The 23,227-nt window shown below is 51.8% G+C and overlaps 2 protein-coding genes across 10 annotated transcripts in view; one reads left to right on the top strand and one right to left on the bottom strand.

The window, feature by feature from the left end:
* Positions 1-21,490, top strand: part of LRRFIP2 (LRR binding FLII interacting protein 2) — a 91,912-nt gene extending 70,422 nt beyond the window's left edge. For 3 of the 9 annotated variants that reach the window (XM_038740875.1, XM_038740874.1, XM_038740880.1), the window contains 9 exons: positions 1,112-1,204; positions 5,715-5,807; positions 8,878-8,979; positions 9,430-9,562; positions 13,103-13,152; positions 14,348-14,471; positions 16,265-16,344; positions 17,118-17,222; positions 20,498-21,490. In XM_038740875.1, the coding sequence (XP_038596803.1) occupies positions 1,112-1,204; positions 5,715-5,807; positions 8,878-8,979; positions 9,430-9,562; positions 13,103-13,152; positions 14,348-14,471; positions 16,265-16,344; positions 17,118-17,222; positions 20,498-20,608 (891 nt within the window). In that variant the 3' untranslated portion in view covers positions 20,609-21,490. The remainder of the gene's footprint in view (positions 1-1,111; positions 1,205-5,714; positions 5,808-8,877; positions 8,980-9,429; positions 9,563-13,102; positions 13,153-14,347; positions 14,472-16,264; positions 16,345-17,117; positions 17,223-20,497) is intronic. The other 6 variants (XM_038740882.1, XM_038740881.1, XM_038740877.1 and 3 more) reach the window with 3 other exon arrangements.
* Positions 21,491-22,730: 1,240 nt separating this feature from the next.
* The window catches only part of MLH1 (mutL homolog 1), a 50,348-nt gene continuing 49,851 nt past the window's right edge, over positions 22,731-23,227 (bottom strand). The window contains exon 19 of the mRNA XM_038740883.1: positions 22,731-23,177. Coding sequence (XP_038596811.1) covers positions 23,010-23,177 — 168 coding nt within the window. The 3' untranslated portion in view covers positions 22,731-23,009. The remainder of the gene's footprint in view (positions 23,178-23,227) is intronic.

The raw sequence follows: 23,227 nt of genomic DNA, 5'->3' as shown, positions 1-23,227 counted from the left end.
CCTCTCCTCCTCCCCATCTGCCCACCTCTGTCCTACCTCCTTCCCCTCCCCACAGCACTTGCATATATTTGTACAGATTTATTACTCTATTTATTTTGCTTGTAGATGTTGACTATTCTATTTATTTTGCCAATGATGTGCATACAGCTAAAAGTCTATCTGTCCGATGATTTTGACACCTGTCTCCATGTTTTGTTTTGTTGTCCGTCTCCCCCTCCTAGACTGTGAGCCCGTTGTCGGGTAGGGACCGTCTCTATATGTTGCCGACTTGGACTTCCCAGGCGCTTAGTACAGTGCTCTGCGCACAGTAAGCGCTCAGTAAATATGATTGAATGATTGAATCCCTCTGAGAAGCATCAGTCCCTTCCCGTCACTCAATCTGTCCACACCATCAGCCTCTAAACCATGTCATCTCCCACAGCAGAGCAGGGGCGTTGAGACGCGCAGAGCGATTCAGGCAGAATACAGGGTGGCCATTTCTTCCTTTGGGAAAGGAAATTTACCTTCAGTTTGGACAAAACGTTCTGGTATTTTCCATCCAAAGCAGCGTGGCCTAGTGGAAAGAGCGAGGGCCTGGGAGCCAGAGGACCTGGGTTCTAATCCCGGCTCCACTGCTTTCCTGCTCTGTGACCTTGGGAAAGCCACTTCACTCCCCTGCACCTCGCTTTCATCTGTAAAATGGGGACTGACTCCGACTGCTCCTACTTATGTGAGCCCCACGTGAGAGGCCCTACAAACATTCTGAGATTCTCCTACTGCCCCAGTGCTTAGTACAGTGCTTGGCACACGCTTAACAAATACCGTAATAATAACGATGTTTCCCAGAGAGTTTCTGGAGGCTCTTCACTGTCCCGGCCCCTGCTTTGCGCAGGATTGAGAACATTTTCTCCGGCGAGTGAACATTTCACAAACATTGACCACCCTCCTAGTCTGGACTTCCTCCCGGGCAGTGGGAGATTGAGTTTTCAGTTGAAATCGGTTGTGTGTCAAAGACTCTGTAAAATCATCATGGTCATCATCAATCGTATTTATTGAGCGCTTACCGTGTGCAGAGCACTGTACTAAGTGCTTGGGAAGTACAATTTAAAACGCTATCTTTTGTTCAAAACAGGAGCTGGAACGACAGAAACACATGTGCAGCGTCCTTCAGCATAAGATGGACGAACTGAAAGAGGGTCTTCAGCAAAGAGATGAGCTCATAGAGGTATGTATGTCCTCTGGCGATGGGGGGGGGGGCGGTGGGCTTCGTTTCCTGGGCTTAGGGTGGAGGAAGGTGTTATTTATCTTTTTTTAAAAAAAATGGTGTTTGTTGTGCGCTTACTATGTACCAGGCACCGTACTAAGCGCTGGGATAGAGACAAGCTAATCAGGCTGACTACAGTCCCTGTCCCACGTGGGGCTCACTGTCTTCATCGCTTAGAACGTCGCTTAGCGCTTAGAACAGTGCTTTGCACATAGTAAGCGCTTAATAAATGCTATTATTATTATTATTATTATTATTATTATCATTATTCATCCCCATTTGTCAGACGAGGTATCGGAGACCCAGAGAAGCGAAGTGACTTGCCCCGGTCACACAGCAGGGAAGTGGCAGAGCTGGGCTTTAGAATCAATCAGCCACTCAGTGGTATTTATTGAGCGCTTATTACGTCCAGAGCACTGTGCTAAGCGCTTGGGAGAGTACAATACAACAGAATTAGAAGGTATGTTCCCTGCCCAGAAGGAGCTTACAGTCTGGAGGGGGAGACAGGTGCTAGGAATGAATCATTTAGAATCTATACTATAAAAGATATGTCAGAAGCGTCTTGGGACTGAGGCCGCTTAAAAGGTACAGTGCCAAGTTGAGAGATGACACAGAAGGGAGGAGTTGGGCAAAAAAGTTAAATCGGGGGGACCTCTCCACTTCCACAACTTCAACCCTGGTAGTCAGTCAGTGGTGTCTATTGAGCCCATACTGTGTGCAGAGGACCGTACTAAGCGCTCGGGAGAACCCAGGTCCTGTTGACTCCGGGCCCGTGCTCAGTCCAGTAGGTCACAGTCCTCCGGTGTAAAATGCCGGTGGAGAACCAACCCGTCATGTCCGCTCTCAAGACAAGAGTGCCTGTCGTGTGTGTAATCGGGTTCTTTCACTGATTCTTTGGTAAACGTGTGAGGAATCGGGCAAAGAGGGAAGAATGCTCTGCACACAGTAAGCGCTCAATAAATACGATTGATAATGATGATGATGATGAATGGCAGGCGCCAATTGCCCTGTCTGACGGGCTTGGGCATCTCGTAGGTGCATTTTTCGCCTATGCTCATTCTGCCCATTTGTGGAAGGTAGAAGGGGGGAAACAGGAGAAAGTCGCCCAAAGGAGAGAATCGTAGCATCTCCGGATCGGAATCCCACCCTCCAGAGAAACCCGGATTCAGCCTCACCTTTTTTCAATCGTATTGATTGACCGCTTTCTGTGTGCAGGGCACCGTGCTAAGCGTTTGGGGAGAGGACCGTATAAGAGTTGGGAGACACGTCCCCTGCCCACAAGGAGCTTACAGTGTAGACTTTAAGATAAATGAATAAATTCTGGATCTGTACTTAAGTTCTGTGGGGCTGAGGCCGGGGTGAATAAAGGAAGCAAATCCAAGTGCATCACCTCCTTCAAAACCATAATGCAGTATGCTCGTTGGCTAAAGAACTCTGAAGAGGCGTGTACATTCTCTTTCCTTTTCCTCCCTGGGCTTGGCCCTCCTTTAAAAATGGAGAAAGAGCTGTTCGTGAAGACTCTCTCCTTTGAAGACTGAGTCACAGAATGGAAGTAAGAGTCTCTTACCAAAACCCTGGATTTGACAGGGGCCGATTATTCCCTCTGTGGATTATGTGGGCCTTTTTGCCTCTCCCGCTCCTCCCTCCCGCAGTCTGCCTTTTGAGCATTTCTCTCCCTCTCAGAGCCTCCAGCAGTGGAGAATTTAAAGGAGTCTAAACTCCAACTGGTCCACAGCGGTACTTGTTAGCGGCTCGGGGAGATGGGCCTGTGAGGAACATGATTTAAAACAAAATATCACTTCAGTCGGCTGATCGTACTTATTAAGCACTTCCTGGGCACAGGGCACTGTACTAAGCGCTTGGGAGAGTATAATAGAACAAAATCACAGACACCGTCCCTGCCCGCAACGAGCGTCTGCCAATTTGGTAGCCACGATTCACCGCCTTGAACCCCCTGCCCATAAGGAAGGAGGCCGTGGCTTGCTGGTGGCTTCAACTGGAACCCAGGAATCTTCCAGCAGATTCACATTTTCAGTTGTGAAAGTGCGTAAAATAGATCAGCGGAGGTAGATCATCTTTCAGGTTCTGCAGAGAGTCGGTGTAGAAGAGATTCTAAATATCTGGGAGGCAGAGTGGCCTAGTGGATAAAGCACGGGCCTGGGAACCAATCAATCAATCAATCAATCAATCGTATTTATTGAGCGCTTACTATGTGCAGAGCACTGTACTAAGCGCTTGGGAAGTACAAATTGGCATCACATAGAGACAGTCCCTACCCAACAGTGGGCTCACAGTCTAAAAGGGGGAGACAGAGAACAGAACCAAACATACCAACAAAATAAAATAAGTAGGATAGAAATGTACAGGTAAAATAAATAAATAAATAAATAAATAAATAGAGTAATAAATATGTACAACCATATATACATATATACAGGTGCTGTGGGGAAGGGAAGGAGGTAAGACGGGGGGATGGAGAGGGGGAACCAGAGGACCTGGGTTCTAATCCTGGCTCCGCCACTTGCCTGCTGTGTCCTTGGGCAAGTGACTTCACTTCCCTCTGCCTCAGCCGCCTCCCCTGTCAAATGGGGATTAAGATTGGGAGACCCTTGTGGTATACGGACTGGGTCCAATCTGATTGGTTTCTATCTACCCCAGTGCTTAGTACAGTGTCTGGCACATAGTAAGCACTTAACAAGGACCATTTAAAAAAAAATCCGTGACGTGCCGGATATGGGACCAGACTCGTCATCATCATCATCATCATCAATCGTATTTATTGAGCGCTTACTATGTGCAGAGCACTGTACTAAGCGCTTGGGAAGTACAAATTGGCAACATATAGAGACAGTCCCTACCCAACAGTGGGCTCACAGTCTAAAAGGGGGAGACAGAGAACAAAACCAAACATACTAACAAAATCAAATAAATAGAATAGATATGTACAAATAAAATAGAGTAATAAATATGTACATACGTATATACATATATACAAACATATTCCTTGCCTGGCTGCTGCAGGTCCCATGGAAAGACCTTGGGACGTGGAGGTGGAAGACCTGGGTTCTAGTCCCAACTCTGCCACTGCTCCACTGTGTCACAACCTCTCTGGCCTTACTCTTCATCTATAAAATGGGGACATCATTGTGGGCAGGGAACGTGTCTATTATACTGTTATATTGTGCTCTCTTCGTCGATTGGAAGTGTTCAGTTGGGGCCCTTGTTCCTCCTGGAAATGTCACCGTTGAGCATTTCTATCGGCGGTACGCGTGGAAGGTGTGGCCAGCTGGTTTTGTAGTCCCGTGAAATCCCGGTTTTCAGTGCCGGGAGGGGCGGGGGGATGAGATCAGTGGGAAGAGCAGGCGGGCTTGTTCCTCCCCGATGAGTCATGTGGCAGTCCGCCCCTAGGGAGCAAAGTAGCAGTGGGAAGTTCCCTTTGTGCATGGCCTAACTTGGAATAATCCTTCCTGACCCTGCCTTCTGGTTCTCACAACCGTCGGTTGGTCTTGGCCGATCAATTCGTGACCTGGCAACGTGGCTAGAGCCCGGGCCTGGGGGTCAGAAGGACCTGGGTTCTAATCCCGCCTCCTTCGCTTGCCTGCTGGGTGACCCTGGGTGAGTCACTTCACTTCTGTGGCCCTCCATTCCCTCATCGGTTAAATTGGGATTGGGAGTCAGGAAGACCTGGGTTCTATTTCCGGCCCTGCCACCTGTCTGCTCTGTGACCTTGGGCAAGTTATTTCATTTCTCTAGGCCTCCGTTCCCTCATCTGTAAAATGGGGATTAAGACTGTGAGCCCCACGCGGGACAGGGACTGGGTCCAACCCGATGACCTCTTATCTACCCCAGCACTTAGAACAGTGCCTGGCACAGAAGTCAGCACTTAACAAATACCACAATTATTATCATTATCTGGCAATGACAATGTATACAAGTGGGTATGACGTGGAGTGGAGCTAAAGCACATCGGGGTCTAAATGGGGACTCCGCTTCTCTCTGTTTAAAGAAAAGAAAGCCAAGGAACACCCCTACTCCTGATCGTGTCCTTGAGAGGGACATTCTCCTCTAGAAGGGCAAGGGCTTCCTCGTTTCCAAGGAAACCTCACGTCAAGGGAGGGTTTGGAGAGCCAAAGCGAGTGTACTAGTCGACTGCATATGGCCCCCTCCAGCCACAGAGCGGCTGTTCGAACATTCCTCCCTGATCCTCTGATGAATTATAGAGGAGGAAAGAGGAAATCCATGTCATCGAAGCCTCAGCTATCATCTTCCCTTGCGGAACCCCATACTCCTCCTGTTACAGACTTTGCTTTGATGAGCGTTTCGTTTGCTTTCGGTTTCTCGGTGCACTTTTCTTTTCTGGTTTCTGCCGTTTTCCTTTGCTTTCTACTCTTGGGTTCTCGTTTTCTCCCTTTCTCTCCCCCTCCACCTCCCATTCCCCCTACCCCCTCTCTCTCCCCTTTTTCCCATGCAGGAGAATCAACGCATGCAACTGAAAATAGATACCATAACCAAAGAGGTGTTTGGCCTCCAGGAGACAGTTAATTGGAAAGATAAAAAAATTGGGGTATGCGATGAGGCGAGGGGTGGGAGAATTGGTGACTGATTAGGAATAGACCAGTCTCCACGTTCAGAGCCCTCAAGATCCATCCGTGGCGATGGCTTCCCGTGTAAGGGGCAGGGAAAGATGCCTAAACTGCCTCCCACCTAATTCACTTGTACCCATCCCGGCGCTTAGAACGGTGTTGGATACAAAGTAAGCGCTTAACAAATACCATTTATAAAAAAGCGAAAGGAACGGCTGGCACCCCTTCTCGTCCTCCCTTCACCCCCATCCCTGACGGACTGCTGAAAGAGAGCCCACACGGCCGGCTTCGGAGAGCTAGACTGGACTTCTAAGACCCGGAGGTCCCCCCGATTCATCCTGGGGCAATCCCTGCGTATCAGGGGCGGGGTGAATCTAACTAGCCACAGGGGGAAGAGCAGGGGCATCTTCTTCCCTAAACCATTTGCCACCATCACTTCCAGTTTCTCCTCAGTTGTCCTAAGGGTAGGAACACCGCTTGACTAGCATCCCGCTTCTGAAGGCCATCCCTCCTACCCCTCTCCAGAGCTGAGCTTGAGGCTGTGGTGATGGGCGGGGAGGGGGGCGACCGCCCAGGTGGCCTGTGGTTGAATCCGGCAGGGTGTGAAAGGCCTGAAGCCTGTGAAAGACGTGGCCAGGCCTTCTCCCGCTTGCCCCGGCTATAGCGCTGATCCGTCTGTTGAGCGCCACAGAGGTGACGGCCGGGAGCCCTTGACCCCTCCAACTTCAGGGACTAGGGAGGCCGACCAGATGTTCACACGGAGCCCGGATCCTGCCCCGTCAGTCTGGCCTGGGCAGAAGCCCAGAAGGGTCGAAATGAGGGGTGGGGAGGACTGGTGAGGGGTTAGAAAGCGACCAGCCTGCTCTCTCAGGTCCCCGAAGAGCGGGCCACGGCGGCTGCCTGTCGTGGAGAGGCCGCGGAGGCTGCTTTTCCCTTGAGGGGATTGTGCCCCGTTAGGCTTCCTGGGATCAGAAGCTGGGGAGGACTGAGGGGGAAGACACACCTTGGGGAGCCGCCCCTTGGGTGAAGAGACGACGTGGCCGATGGGGACAGTGATCTCGGCACCGACACAAATCTCGGCCCTTCCCCGCCTCTCGAGGGCCTGTCGGAACAGCCATCTTCAGCCAGCCCAGTCCACATTCTTCCAAACAAGCGGTCTCCTCTAGGACAACTTTGGAAATGATAAAAAAAGAACAAAAACCCCAGACCTACAGTTCATTCATTCATGCATTCATTCATTCATTCAGTCGTATTTATCGAGTGCTTTGTGCAGAGCACTGTATTAAGCGCTTGGGAGAGTACAAGATAATAATACATTCCCTGCCCACAATGGGCTTACGACGTGCCCCTGTTGGCGTGGGTGATCTTCCACCCAGCCCGACGCCGTTCCGTTGAAATCACAGGCTCTCGTCAGACCGTCCGAGGAGAAAAAGCAAATCCAGATGCTATTTGCCATTTGAGGGAGATGAAAAAAATAAAAATAAACCCCTCATTATGGGGTCGGACCCTTGAAATGCAGCCATTGGCCTTCCTTCCTTGCCTTGCTTCGGTCTATTCCTAAACATTCCTGCATGAGACCAATTCTGGATGGGGAGGCGGCGAAAGGATGTTTGTGCGTGGAAAGAATAGGTTTTTCGACTCGAGGACGATTGTCATTTTCTCAAAATTACTAACACGCCCCAGAGTCCCAGTGAAAAGGACGGTATTTAGAGTATGGTTTTCCTTCCCCCCCGATGTCAGCTAGCTCGGACTCAGCTGACCGACGAGAAGCTCCTTCTTCCCGGCCCCGGGGTGGGCAAGCAGTCACTTAGCCAAGGGACTGGTCAGTCGGCAAGAGAAATGCCCGCTCTCCCCCCGAGAAGCAACGTGGCCCAGCGGAAAGAGCTGGGGCCCCGAGAGTCAGAGGACCTGAGTTCCAATCCCGACCCTGGGCAAGCCATTTCACTTTTTTGGGTCTCCGTTCCCTCATCTGGAAAATGGGGACTCAGTGCAAGCATTGCATCTCTCTCCTGTTTAAGACTGAGAGCTCCAAATGGTGGCCTGATTATTCTGTATCTGCCGTAGTGCTTAGTACAGTACGTGGCACACAGTAAGTGCTTAATAAATACCACAATTATTATTATAAATAATAATAATGATAATAAAAGCCTTGGGCTTGTGAAAATGTGGCTGCAGTGCCACATTAGAACAGCAGCATAACCTCATGGAGAGAGCATGGGCCTGGGAATCTGAGGACCTAGGTTCCAATCCCAGCTCCGCCACTTGTCTGCTGTGTGACCCTGGGCAAGTCACTTCACTTCTCTGTGCCTCAGTTACATCGTCTGTACAGTGGGGCTTAAGGCTGCTAGCCCCACGTGGGACAGGGACCGTGTCCAACCCGATTACCCTGTCTCTAACCCAATGCCTAGTACGGTGCCTGCACACAGTAAGCACTTAACGAGTACCACGATTATTATCATTATTATTATTATTATCATCATCATCATCATTATTATTATTATTGTTATTATTATTATTATTAAATGCCATTTCATAAAAGAAAAAGCATTAGGCCACAGTAAGGGACTCTCCTATAAAGGCTTACCGCCAGCGTCCGAGCTGACCGAAGCCCTTGCTTGGGGATTATGTTCAGAATCAATCAATCAATCAGTCGTATTTATTGAGCGCTTACTGTGTGCAGAGCACTGCACTAAGCGCTTGGGAAGTACAAGTTGGCAACATAGAGAGACCGTCCCTACCCAACAGTGGGCTCACAAGTCTCCGTCCGCCCTAACCCACTTCCCCTCTAAATTAGCTTGTGGTAGGAGAGCATGCTCGTGGCCACCTCCCGCATGAGAGGCCGCTTTTCCTGAAAAATCTCCGTCTCTGTGCCTTGAACTGGCGACTCCTACCTATGCCTTTGGAGTTGCGCTCACTGTCCCCGGGCCTCCTTCCCCACCACACGTCCCCCGCTTCGGCGGCCTACCCCTTGGCCGCCTTTGGCCCCGGGCTTCCTGTCACGTGCTCTTTTTCTGTGCCGTTCTCTTCCGCTTCGCCCCCGGCCTGGGCCAGGCCCTAGAGAGGCAGAGAGAGTACTGGGACTGCCTTAGGAGGGAGCGCGATGAGCTCAGAGAGGAGGTGGCCGGCCTGAAGCGGACGACGGAGGCGGACCAGGTAAGGCAGCCTCGGCCCCCGGTCCCGCCGGCCGCTCGACGCCGTCCCTGCCTTGCACAGAGGGGCCCGGGGCGGAGGGCGGAGGGCCGGTTCTGATGATTTTGACACCTGTCTCCATGTTCTGTTTTGTTGGCTGTCTCCCCCTTCTAGACTGTGCGCCCGTTGTTGGGTAGGGACCACTTCCCAAGCGCTTAGTACAGTGCTGTGCACACAGTAAGTGCTCCATCAATATGAATGAATGAATGAGCGAGGGGCAGCGCTCGATCCACAGCGGGTAGAGAGGGCTTGGGGGGGTCCCGCACCCTCGGCCGCTGTCTCCCGTCCGGATGTTTCCCGTCCCGTCACCGCCAGCAGAGTCCCACACGTTTTTGTCCCCTCCCATTTCCCGGAAGCGGTGACCTGCTGATGGATCGATTATTTTTTGTTTTTTTCTTCTCTCTCTCCTTTCAGAAACACGGGTTAGTGATCATCCCCGACGGCACGCCCAACGGGGACGTGAACCCCGAGCCTGGCGTGGGGGCCATCACGGTGCTGTCTCAGGAAGCGGCGCACGTGCTGGAGTCAGCGGGAGATGGGCCGCTCGGTGAGGGCGCGGATCGCAAGCTCCCCCGGGCTGACCGTCCCCTTCCTGACACCGTCCTGTGTGGGGAACGGGGGCTTCCGACTCTGTCTTATCCCATTAGACCAATCCTTGGGATTTCTTGAGCGCTTACTGTGTGCAGAGCACTGCACTGCCAGGCTCTTGGCAGAGGACAATAGAACAGGGTTAGTACGCTTAGTACGGTGCTCCACACATAGTAAGCGCTTAATAAATACGGCTGACTGATGGATTGAGTGATCGATTTGACTGGGGCGTGTGTCGGGTGGCCAGCTTGGTTGGGAGGTGAGCCCGAGGCTGCTCTGTAGTCCGACCGGGGTCCTTGATGGGGAGGTGACTCTGGTCCTGGTGACCCTTCTGGTATCACTTACGTATGTGTCTTTAAATTCTACATGATCCATTACTTATTCCTATTCATGTCTATCTTCCCCTCTACGGTTAGCTCGTTACGGATGGGGAATGTGTCTGCTAATTCTGTTGCATCATACATGCCCAAGCGCTTAGTACAGGGCTGTCCTGTATATCTAGCTATAATTCTATTTATTCTGACGGTTTTGACGCCTGTCCACGTGCTTTGTTTCGTTGTCTGTCTCCCCCTTCCAGACTGTGAGCCCGTTGTTGGGTAGGGGCCATCACTATTTGTTGCCGACTTGTACTTCCCAAGCGCTTAGTACAGTGCTCTGCACACAGTAAGCGCTCAATACATACGACTGACTGACTGACTGAATGAATGAATGTCCTCTAAACTGTAACTCGTTATGATCAGGGAACGTGTCTGCTAATTCTGTTGCATTGTCATCATCAATCAATCGTATTTATTGAGCGCTTACTATGTGCAGAGCACTGTACTAAGCGCTTGGGAAGTACAAATTGGCAACATATAGACAGTCCCTACCCAACAGTGGGCTCACAGTCTAAAAGGGGGAGACAGAGAACAAAACCAAACATACTAACAAATAAAATAGATAGAATAGATATGTACAAGTAAAATAAATAAATAAATAAATAAATAAATAGAGTAATAATTCATGGAAATCTTTAGTAAAAGACCAAAGATTTTTAAAGTGTGAAGAGAAATCAGAGTATTGTCCTCTCCCATGCGCGTAATACAGTCCTCTGCACATAGTAAGCACTCAATAAATACCATCGATGGATTGTTTGCGTGTAGTAAACAACCAAGAAATACCATTGATTGATGGATTGGTATCTCCTTTCTTCATTTTTGGCCAATCACCCGGGCACTAGCCCTTCCTTGAGGAGAGGAGAAGCCTTGAGCTTCTAAAGACTGTGAGCCCACTGTTGGGTAGGGACCGTCTCTATATGTTGCCAACTCGTACTTCCCAAGCACTTAGTACAGTGCTCTGCACACAGTAAGCGCTCAATAAATACGATTGATTGATTGATAAAGAGGGGAGAGAAGAGGAGCGAGAGTGACTCAGAGCACTAGCTTGTCTCCGGGAGGCAGGGGCCGAAGCCCACTCGAACCCATCGGGCCGTGCTCCACCGGGCCGTGAGATCTTTCTTGGGGAGGGCATGCCTGGTGGCACAGAAATTGTCATCGCAATTGATGGTATTTATTGGGCGCTTACTGGGTGCAGAGCACCGCACTGAGTGGTAAATTGGATGGGATTGTTCTGGGTGTCCTCAGCAGCCTTCCTTGTTTCCATGTAAACTTTCCAGAAACAGGGAAGGTGGATTCAATCGGTTGAGCTGCCCTACTGAAGGGCACGTGTGTGTGCTTGTGTGCATGCCCATTTTCTCCACTGCCTTTACTTTGGGTTTTTTTCTGTTGGGCCAGTACACAAACAGTGATGTGGGTGCGGAGCACTGTACTAAATGCTTAGGAGAGGACAGTAAATTGGGCAGGAGACTTCTGGTTGTCCCCATACCCTTTCTTGTTTCCATATAAATCTCCAAATCAGGAAAGATGGGCAAGGGTTGTGCCTGTTTATTATTCTGTTGTCCTCTCCCAAGTGGTTAGTACGGTGCTCTGCACATGGTAAGTGCTCAATAAAAACAATTAAATGAATGCAATGTTGAGCTTCCCCGCTGGGAAGGGGGCTGGGGTGGTGTATGTGTGTGCGCGCGAGTGTGTTCACCCCCAGATTTTCTCCTGCGGTTTGGTTTGTGCCAAGCCAGTAGGACCATCCAGCGATGGTGGCAACCGCCCATCCCTAGCCCCCTGTCACTTATAATAATAATAATAATAATAATTATGGCATTTATTAAGCACTTACTATGTGCAAAGCACTGTTCTAAGCACTGGGGAGGTTACAAGGTGATCAGGTTGTCCCATGGGGGGCTCACGGTCTTCACCCCCCATTTTCCAGATGAGGTTACTGAGGCCCAGAGAAGCGAAGTGACTTGCCCGAAGTCACACAGCTGACAACTGGTGGAGCCGGGATTCGAACCCCTGACCTCTGACTCCAAAGCCCGGGCTCCTTCCACTGAGCCACGCTGCTTCTCACTTGTCCCTTGTGGCCCCCGCGCCAGTGGCTGGGCCTCACCCAGCCTGCAGCTCCTGTCCCTCCTCGTCCCGCGAAGACCCCAGGAACTCCCGGGAGAGCTGCGGCCTTGGGCCGTCTTTGGTCCCACTGGGGGGAAAGAGGCAGAGGCGGGCTAACGGGAGAGACTGGGAAGACAGGTGGGAAGGGGCCGGGAGACAAGCGTCTCGAGGGCCGGCTCAGGCCGACGCCGTTGGTTCAGCTCGCTTTAGACACTCACCCAGCACATAGCCAGCAGAGAGCTGGGAGCGCTCCGTTCCCCTCTTCCCTTTGCCCTTGGGATTGTAATCATTCCCTTTAGGATCCTTTCAGAGCACTGACACAGCGGGCACAGCGGGCACACCAGCCCCCGGCCATTCCGTCTGATTCAATCAATCAGTGGTATTTACCGAGCTCTTACTGTGTGCAAAGCACTGTACTAAGCGCTTGGGAGAGTACAATATCGCGGCTCCGCCACTTGTCTGCCGTGTGACGTGACCTTGGGCCGGACACTTCACTTCTCCGGGCCTCAGTGACCTCATCTGTAAAACAGGGATCAAGACCTGGTTTCTCACCACCATTTTAGAGAGCAGAAAACATGCAACTTGAGGGATGCAGCCTGGCCTAGTGGATTGAGCACAAGCCTGGGAGGACCTGGGTTCGAATCCCGGCTCTGCCCCTTGGCTGCTTTGTGACCCTGGACAAGTCACTTCACTTCTCTGGGCCTCAGTGACCTCATCCTTAAAATAGGGATTAAGACGGGAAGCCCCCTGTCTGTTGCCCAACCTGATTACCTTGTGTCCACCTCAGGGCTTAGTACGGTGCCCGACACATAGTAAGCACATAACAAATATCATTAGAAATGCATGTTTTTTTGCAAGATAATGCGTGTTTCTCTAAGGAACCATGGATTAACGAGGTCATCGGTTAATTGGTGGTTCCTTAGGGAGGGGGGTGGTGGTGGTTTGGATGCTGACGGCAACTAGGACGTCCCGTTGAAATCTTTCTGCCCTGTAACGGGAATGCCTTTTGTCTGTCTTAGATGTAAGGCTACGGAAACTTGCTGGAGAAAAGGAAGAGCTGCTGTGCCAGGTGAGGACCTTTTCCGCCCTTTAATAATAATAATGGCATTTATTAAGCGCTTACTGTGTGGAAAGCACTGTTCTAAGCGCTGGGGAGGTTACAAGGTGATCAGGTTGTTCCACGGGGGGCTCACAGTCTTAATCCCCATTTTACAGATGAGGTGACTAACGCCCAGAGAAGTGAAGTGACTTGCCCCGAGTCACCCAGCTGACAAGTGGCGGAGCCGGGATATGAACCCATGACCTCTGACTCCAAAGCCTGGGCTCTTTCCACTGCTGCTTCCCTTTGCTGTGTGACCGTGGGCAAGTCGCTTCACTTCTCTGGGCCTCAGAGACCTCATCCGGAAGATGAGGATGAAGACTGGGAGCCCCATGGGGGACAGAGACCGTGTCCAACCTGATTAGCTCGTTATCCACCCCAGCGCTTAGTACTGCACCTGACTTATAGTAAGCGCTTAACAAATACCATAAGGGGAAAAAAGGGACCTGGGTTTTTCACTGAGAGGCTCCAAGGCCGGAAAAGAAATCATCATCATCATCAGTTGTATTTATTGAGCACTTACTGTGTGCGGAGCACTGTACTAAGCGCTTGGGAAGTACAAGTTGGCAACATATAGAGACAGTCCCTACCCAACAGTGGGCTCACAGTCTAAAAGGGGGAGACAGAGAACAAAACAGAGAAAAAACGATAGAGAAAATCCTATCGGAACTGTGCTGGCGATGTATTAGAATCGAGTAAACATGTTAACATGGGCCTTTGCTGTTAGATACCTGAATTGGGAGGGCTTTACTGCCACATACAACAGTCACCCTTGGGAATTTTGGACCCACTGTCTCCTGATTTCAGCCCCTCTGCCTCTCCCTGTGGTTTTCGTTCTCCTCCTTTGGCTCCCTCCTGCTTCTGCACTTAGGTGTCTTAGAAATTCCGCATTTGTTTACCCCTAAACATGTCCCATCCTCCCACCTGAAAGTCCATGGGGAGGGGAATCCAGGAGGCTACTGTAAATACTTTCTTGGCAGACTGCACAACCTCGCGTGGCCGATTTAAAGATCACATCAACCCTCTCTCCCCCTCTCACACACCCATATCCCTCACCTCCTTCTTTTCTTGACAGCAGGATATTGCAGGAAGGGGGCAACAAAGGGGAAGGATTTCGCGCGGCCTTGCGGAAGCCGAGTCTCAGCAATGCGGTCTCTCGTTTCAGGTAAAAAAACTGAAGCTGCAGCTGGAAGAGGAGCGACAGAAGTACGCGAAGAACAGCGATGGCTCGGCCGGCATCTTAGGGGGGCTGGAGAACGGGTCGGACCTGCAGTTCATTGAAATGCAAAGTAAGTCGGGCCGAGCCGGGGTTGAGGGCTCCTAAAAGAGGCAAGGTCGTCTCTTGTCATCTTCTACGGCTTAGAGCTTCTGGGGCAACTGTCAGGAGAGACTGGTGAGTGGCGAAGGGGAGTTTTGCCCCACTTCCAGAGGCCAGAGCCGGCATCCTGCCGGAATCAATCGGGCCGTGGATCCTCGAAGCCTCCCACCACGACCCTGGGCCGGCCGGGGACGACCCTCTATGGTGGGGTCAGGGGAAGCTGACTGGGAGCGATCCGGCCCTAAGCGACGTGGCTTAGGGGACAGAGCCTGGGCCTGAGAGTCCAGGAGGCCGTGGGTTCTAATCCCGGCTCTGCCACTTGTCTGCTGTGTGACCCCGGGCGAGTCGCTTCGCTTCTCTGGGTCTCAGTTACTCCATCTGGAAAATGGACATTGCGACTGTGAGCCCCACGTGGGACAGGGACTGGGTCCGACCTGATCTGCGTGAATCCACCCCGGCACTCAGTGCGGTGCCTGGCACATAGTAGGTGCTCAACAAGTACCATTATTATTATTATAATAGTAGTAATAAGCACCGAGCCTAGATCCCTTCCAGTGGTGGGACTGAGGGCCTGACCAGACTGAGCCCCTTCCTTCCTCTCCCCGTCGCCCCCCTCTCCATCCCCCCCATCTTACCTCCTTCCCTTCCCCACAGCGCCTGTATATATGTATATATGTTTGTACATATTTATTACTCTATTTTACTTGTACATATCTATTCTATTTATTTTATTTTGTTAGTATGTTTGGTTTTGTTCTCTGTCTCCCCCTTTTAGACTGTGAGCCCACTGTTGGGTAGGGACTGTCTCTATATGTTGCCAATTTGTACTTCCCAAGCGCTTAGTACAGTGCTCTGCACAGAGTAAGCGCTCAATAAATACGATTGATGATGATGATGATGGACTGTAAGCGTGTTTCGGGCAGGGAACGTGTCTGTTTATTGTTCTCTTATACAGTGCTCAGCACACAGTAAGTGCTCAGTAAATACAACTGACTCACTGACTGAGACACCCAGGGCCCTCATCCCCCGACCAGCACTGCGACTAGGCGAGGAAGCGTTCTCCCTTTGACCCCTCATCGTTTGGATCTGCTTCTCAATCAATCAATCAATCAATCGTATTGAGCGCTTACTGTGTGCAGAGCACTGTACTAAGTGCTTGGGAAGTACAAGTTGGCAACATATAGAGACAGTCCCTACCCAACAGTGGGCTCACAGTCACAGTTGTCGCCCCCGGGCCTAACTTTCCCGAGGGATTCTTCTTCCTTAAATACCAGCGCCGGTACAGGGCTCCTAAGACTGCCAGCGTCTGGGCTGTCTGGCCCTTTGAAAGTGGCTGACATCCCGTCACGGACGCTTTCTCTTCTTAGAGGACGTTTTTCTGCCCTTGTGGATTTGAACTTTCCTCATCACCCTGAGGTGACCTCTTGAAGAGGGGAAGTAGTTTCCTCGCATTCTGACCTCGGGGAACACGAGGCCACTTCGGCATTTTACTGTAGATAGGGAACCCCGCCTGATTAGCTTGTGTCTATCCTGGGGCTTAGAGCAGTGGTTGACACATAGTAAGCGTTAAACAAACACCATCATCAGGTACAGTCACCCGCTATATCACATGTGACGGCTTCCAAACGACTTGTACTTCCCAAGCGCTTAGCACACAGTAAGCGCTCAATAAATACAATTGAATGAATGAATGAATGAATGGTCCCCTCAGGAGACTCCCGCCTCCAGAACTGAACCCCAGCTCACAAGCGCCTTGTATTCCAGGAGATGCCAACCGACAAATTAGCGAATACAAGTTCAAGCTGTCTAAAGCGGAACAGGAAATAACTACTATGGAGCAAAATGTAAGTGCCTCTGCTACCTGTTACTAGATAATTTAATTGCCTGGAGGGTGGTGGGGGCAGACAAAATAGGCCCGTTGGACAGGGGACATGTCAAGAATGCTGTTTGTTTCACGAGGGCCTCTCCTCTTCTCTAACGCTTTCCTGCGTCCAACCCGATCTGCTCGTATTATCCACCCCAGCACTCAGTCCAGTGCCCGACACACTGCGAGCGCTTCACGAATACCGCCGTTATTTATTATTATCATGACTATTAGTCTCCTCCCCAAAAGAGCTTTCTGGATTCACGTCCTCTCGTTTTTTGGCTGGCAATCATGGTAACAAAAGTTTCAAAGGATAGAGTTTGCCGCAGGAAATTCTGAATTGAGGGAGAGCAGTTCATCCCCCTCAATCTGCTGGCCAGCAAGCTCTCGCCTGTGGTGGCCTTGGCACCCGAAGACCACAATCGGACACACCAACCCGGGGCCCGGCATGCCGGTCCACAGCTGCGAGTCTCCCCCCGGACTGTTGTGGACCGACCGCTTTGGGTCTGTCGATAGCGGCCTGGCTCTGAGAGAGCCTGGAAAAGAGAAGGCCTGGTTCCTTGTTGGACTCTCCCAAAGGTGTACTATGGTGGTCTGCACGTAGTAAGTGCTCACTAAATACCACCTGATGTGGAGTTGGGAGGTTTAGGAGATGGTTCTTTATCTCTGTCTGTCTGTCCATCCACTTGCCGGGCATCAGCAGGCCGTGAGGGGCTGAGGCGGGGGAACTGACCGGGACCCTCGTTCCAACAGATCGGCAGGCTCGAAGGCCAGGTGACCCGATACAAAACCGCGGCGGAGAACGCAGAGAAGGTGGAGGACGAACTCAAAGCCGAAAAGAGAAAACTTCAGCGGGAGGTGAGGTGGACCCAACCCGCTGGGCCCGGCGGGGTGGAGGGGGCGGTGGGCTCCCAGTCGGAGCAAGTGTTTGGTGTGGGCGTGAAAGAGGAGGCCCGGCCCCAGCCCTGCCGCTCTCCCTCATGGCCCTGGTTCCAACAGATGGACCCAACTCCGCCGGCGGGCACGGGTTCCAGTGACCCGCTCCAGCTGGCATCCGAGAGGCCCGGGCTGCCGCCAGTCCTAGCCCTGATGTGATTCCCAGAGACGAGGGTCGGGCCGGGCCCCCCTAGAAGGGAGTGAAAAAGGAAGCAAAGGCCTCCAGAGTATTCCTCTGAGTCCCTTGGCTCTAGGAAGTCCGGGTGGCTGGAGGGGAGGTCTAGGAGATGGGCCACGGCCCCCTCATCTCCACCCCCGGCCCCATCTCAGTGAGCCTCCTTAGGGGCTACAGAGCAGTGCTGGGCTGTTTGGTGGCTTGAAAACATTCCCTCAGCAGAATGGGAGGCCGAATGTGCCCCTGTTTTAAAGACTGGCTCGCTAGCCCAGCTAGAATGAGCAGCCACTCATAAACCTGTAGACCGTATTCAGCTTATCTTCTAGATTTATTTCGGGAGAGGCCCAAGTCCACTGGCGAATGCGTGGACCCGGAAGTTAGAAGGACTTGGGTTCTAATCCCAGCTCTGCCACCAGTCTGCTGGGTGACCTTGGGCAAGTGAGTTCACTTCTCTGGGCCTCAGTGACCTCATTTATGAAAGGGGGATTAAGACTGTGAGCCCCATGTGGGTCATGGACTGACTGGGTCTAACCTGATTAGCTTGTATTCATTCATATTTATTGAGCGCTTACTGTGTGCAGAGCACTGTACTAAGCGCTTGGGAAGTACAAGTTGGCCACACATAGAGACGGTCCCTACCCAACAGTGGGCTCACAGTCTAGAAGGGGGAGACAGAGAACAAAACAGAACATATTAACAAAATAAAATAGAATAAATATGTACAAATAAAACAGAGTAATAAATACATACATATATACAGGCTTTTGACACAGTTATCCCTAGATCCCCTCCAAAAAATTGGCTTTTTCCTACTATCTACCCCAGCCCTTAGTACAGTGCCTGGCACAGAGTAAGCACTTAACAAGTACCGTAAAACGAACAAATAAAACAACTGTCTGTCCTTTGGGGCTGTATTTAGACCATTCAGTCCGTCAGGGGCTCCTTATCTCGGGTCCCTGAGATGAGAGCCCAGGCCCACTGCAATGTCTGTTACAGTAGAGAAGCAGTGTTGCCCAGTGGATAGAGCATGGCCCTGGGAGTCAGAAGGATTTAGGTCCTAGTCCCGCCTCCGCCACGTCGGCTGGGGGAGCTTGGGCAAGCCACTTTGCTTCTCCGTTGCTTCAGTTCCCTCTTCTGTACCGTGGGGATTAAGACTGGAAGTCCCATGCGGGACAGGGATTGTGTCCAACCTGATTAACTTACCTCTACCCCAGTGCTTAGAACGGTGAGCATAGTAAGCGCTTAACAAGGCCTTGTCAGTCTCTATTTAGACTACGCAGTCCATCAGGAGCTCGTTACTGCAAGTGCCCGAAATAATCAATCATATTTATTGAGCGCTTACTGTTTGCAGAGCACTGTACTAAGCACTTGGGAAGTACAAGTTGGCAACATATAGAGACGGTCCCTACCCAACAGTGGGCTCACAGTCTAAAAGGGGGAGACAGACAACAAAACCAAACATATTAACAAAATAAAATAGATATGTACAAGTAAAATAAAGAGTAATAAATATGTACAAACATATATACCCCATATGCAGGTGTGGAGAAGCCACTCAAGCCCTTAGGGCCCATGGCCTCTCCAGCTCCAACCTCCCACCTCCCACGGGGGGAGGTTCAGCCTCCCACGGGGGGCTCACTCTGGCCAGTGAGCGTTTAGTACAGTGATCTGCAAGCAGTAAGCGCTCAATAAATATGAAACCAGGCCGACTTACAGCCCCTGAGCGCCGAGTGGATTCAGTCAGCAACTTTAGACTTTAAGCTTGTTTTGGGCAGGGAATACGTCTGCTTTATTGGTTCTGTTATACTCTCCCAACTGCTTAGTCCGGTGCTCCCCACACAATAAGCCCTCAATAAATACGATTGACTGACTGAGTGAATAATAATAATAACGATGGCATTTGTTAAGCGCTTACTATGTGCAAAGCACTGTTTTAAGCGCTGGGGAGGATACAAGGTGATCAGGTTGGCCCACTGGGGGCTCACAGTCTTAATCCTCATTTTACAGATGAGGGGACTGAGGCACAGAGAAGTGAAGTGACTTACCCAAAGTCACACCGTTGACAGTTGGCAGCGCCGGGGTTTGAACCCATGACCTCTGACTCCCAAGGCCAGGCTTTTTCCACTGAGGCAGGCTGCCGTAACCCCTGCCCGCCCTGCAGCACGGCAGTGGAAGGTGGCGGCTACTTTGTAAGTCTCTCTGTTGGGCCTGCCAGTCCTGCTGAAAGAACTGCCCAATCCTGGCCGATCACTGTACTAAACGCCCACTGGCCAGAGTGAGCCCCCCGTGGGAGGTTGGGCCCTTATTTCGGGCATCTGCAGTAATGAGCTCTTGCTGGACTGCGTAGTCTAAATAGAGACTGACAAGGCCTTGATAAGCGCTTACTATGCTCACCCTTCTAAGCACTGGGGTAGATGTAAGTTAATCAGGTTGGACACCATCCCTGTTCCGCATGGACAAGGCACCTATTATTTCTGGAGAAAGACATGTGACAACTGACCCAAACCCACCAACCTCCTTTTTTAATGGTATTTATTCCGGGCTTACTATAGGCCAGGCACTTATCTAACCGCTAGCGTCACTACAAGCTAAATCTTAGACTGTGAGCCCACTGTTGGGTAGGGACTGTCTCTATATGTTCCCAACTTGGACTTCCCAAGCGCTGTGCGCACAGTAAGCGCTCAATAAATACGATCGATGGTGATGAAGGTTGAACCCAGTCCGTGTCCCACCTGGGCTCCCTAGTTTCCAGATGAGGGAACTGAGGCCCAGACAAGCGACTTGCCCCGGGTCACCCAGTATAAACAAGTGACAGAGCCGGGATTATAACCCACTGAGTGAAAGATAGAGGAGGGATGCTTCCAGCCTCCTCGGGTCTGTCTCCCGGGGCTCCTTCTAGGCGGACAGGGAGCGTGCCTGCTCCTCTCTTGACTCGTGCTCCCCCGAAGCGCTTAGTGGGGCACCCTGCCCGCGAGCCGGTGCTCCGTCAGGACTGATTGTCGGCCGTGTCTCCCTCCCGCAGCTGCGGACGGCCCTGGACAAGATGGAGGAGATGGAGATGACCAACAGCCACCTAGTCAAACGCTTGGAGAAGATGAAGGCCAACCGCACGGCCCTGCTGGCCCAGCAGTAGGGGGGCGGTGGGGAGAGGGGATGGGGGCGGGCGAGAACTGTGCCTGGCTCCTAAACCTCTTTTTAAATCCAAACTCTCCCCGCGGCCCCCGTCTGTCGGGGGACCGAGGTTTTCGGTACCAAGTTCCATCACTCACGGGGCGGGGAGCCTCCTTTTTGTAATTTATGAGCGAATGAATTTCGGTGACCGCGATCATTGGTTTTTCTTTAGCAGTGTGATTCTAAAGAACTGGTCAATGCTGTAGGGATGATTTCCCACAGCCCCCACAGTTTTTAGAATCAGAGTTTACTCACTATTTTGGTTTGTTTCCTACCCAACGCGCCCCCCCGCCATATCCCCCAAGCTGCTTGAATGATTCTGGATACACGAAGACAAACTTCCCGCAGTCCAGAAAGAAGATCCACCGCCAACGCTAACTCCCTGGAGACATCACACAGCACAAGTGCCTTCTCCGGGGTGCAGTTTGGAACTCGGGTTGTTACGGACACCTTAACCTTTGGAAGCGGATAACACTTCTAATGCTAGGAGGAGATGGGTCGGAGTAGGGTGTCTCTGTTCACTCAACTTGATAGGTTTTGAGGAAATGCATTTTTTTTTTTGTAAAATATTTAAATTTATATAAGAAAATGTGGAAAAAACAAAGAGGGACTGTGTATAAAACTTGCTTTGTTGCATGGGTGACGGCATATGAGGGAAGCTCCGGATGGTGTGGTCGGGGAAAGTAACGGGCCTGTTACTCTTCGAGTGAGAGAGTATGAGGCTGGATTGGTGCTGTCACTGTACAATTGTATTCTGCTGCTTACGTCTGGGAGAAGCCGAAGACGGGCCAGAGGGTGTAGGGGGAATCTGACCGCGGAGTCTATTAAATGGACACTTTATTGACCACCGCTGGGCATTAGTGCATTCCTTGGGTCAAAAGATTTCTTCTGAACTCCTTTTTCAAATCTGTTCTCGTCGTTAAAAGTAACCCCAGCTGTCTGTACGGAAAGAAGGCCGTGTCCCCCACAGAGGTTCGAAACAAACTCAGTTTCATAGATTTCCACATGAAGGGGAAGAAAACAGCCAGGAAGTAAGTATACATTCCCCCGCCACCACCTTATTTTTTGCCTGAATTAGAACAGCTAATACAAAAATCACCCAGTGACCCAGCTTGGGGGTAGGGGACGAGGGGACCGACGGGATTTGCAGGAAATTAGAAACGGCCCTGATGGGATCCAGACGGCCCACTCCCGGGGGCCCCAGATACGCCGTCCTTCCCCAGAAATGGGGCAACGTGGAGATGTGCACGGCTCCCGGCACCTCCTTGCCATCCATGAGCCCCCAGAACCAAGAGGGAAAGCAGTGCATGGGACTGTTGGATACAGCTGCCTAAATGGAGTGGAAAGGAAACTTGGCGCGCCCAGCCCACCCGCAGAGGTGATGAAGGCCCGGACGGAGAGGTTGGAGCCGCTGACTGGCAGCAGTAACTGGACCTGAGGCCAAGGCGAGTTCGGGGTATTGTATGGGGTTGGATACCCGGGCCTCGGCTGCTTGAGAAAAGACGGAGATGCCACCTCGGGAACCCACCTGGCAGAAATTCGGGACCTCCTTTACCTGGCGCGTCAAAGCGTTGGTGGCAGCGATCTCCCACCGTGCCACGGGGCTGTCCGGCAATAAAGCGCGCGGAGGGTGCGGTGAGTACGCGGAGACCCCTCTTTGCCGCTGTCCCCTTCTTCGTTCTTCGCATCCTCCAACAGGGAAGGCGGCTGAAAGCTGGAGGAAGGTGCCGGGGAGAGGGAGAAAGGAACGCGGCCACCAGCAACCCTGGCTGCGCTTCAAGGGGGCAGTCTGGAGGGAATGACAGTCCCTTCCTTCTAACTGTCCCATCAGCTACGGACCCGGACTTGGGCAGGCCTGTGGTTTCTGCCCTTCATCCACCCCGCTGCTCAATTCAGAAAGCCAAAGACTACTCTGAGGAGAATTCTCACTTCCGCTGCTTCTCCCCGCCCTCCGATCTGAAGGTGCCACCGGGATCGCGCAGATGGCCGCTTTCCTCACTCAGTGCCCAGCTGACTCGGCCGGACTCTCACGAGCCGACCGCGCTTTGGCTCCGGAGCCCTTCGAAGGTACGGCAATCTGGTGGGACGGTGAGAACGACACACTTCTTTAATTTCACCTTCCCTCACGACAAGGTCTCGGCGTTCTAGGCTTGAAGTGGTCGCCCAGAGGCCCTCAAACACTCCTCGTGGTCCCACAGGGAAAACTAAGCTGGTAAAACCCGGCTTTCCGAGGATGGAGACCACCCCCGGCAGGGAAGGCGACATCTCCGGCCACTTTGTTCCCTCTGACGGAAGTCCGGCCGTAGTTGGGGCTGCCCGGGAAGCCCCCTAGGTCATAGTCTGGTCTGCTCCGGGGTGAAGCCTCAGCACCGCTCGAAGACTTTGTACAGGTCTGGAAGATTGGCCAGCTGGAGGATGGTGCCGTCCTCCGTGAGGTGTTTAGGGGGAAAGAGATGGGACCTGAAGGCTTTGTAGATGACGTGCTCCACCGTCCACTTCCACGACACCGGGTAAGAGACGGGCATTTCACCCTGGAACAGACGCGCCAACTTTTCAACACCACCTCCCCGCGCCCGGTTTC

Source organism: Tachyglossus aculeatus, chromosome 2, assembly GCF_015852505.1.
Source record: "Tachyglossus aculeatus isolate mTacAcu1 chromosome 2, mTacAcu1.pri, whole genome shotgun sequence".
NCBI classification, from domain to species: Eukaryota; Metazoa; Chordata; class Mammalia; order Monotremata; family Tachyglossidae; genus Tachyglossus; species Tachyglossus aculeatus.
Note: the sequence above shows the minus strand (reverse complement) of the source record. Positions and strands in the feature narration are given on the sequence as shown.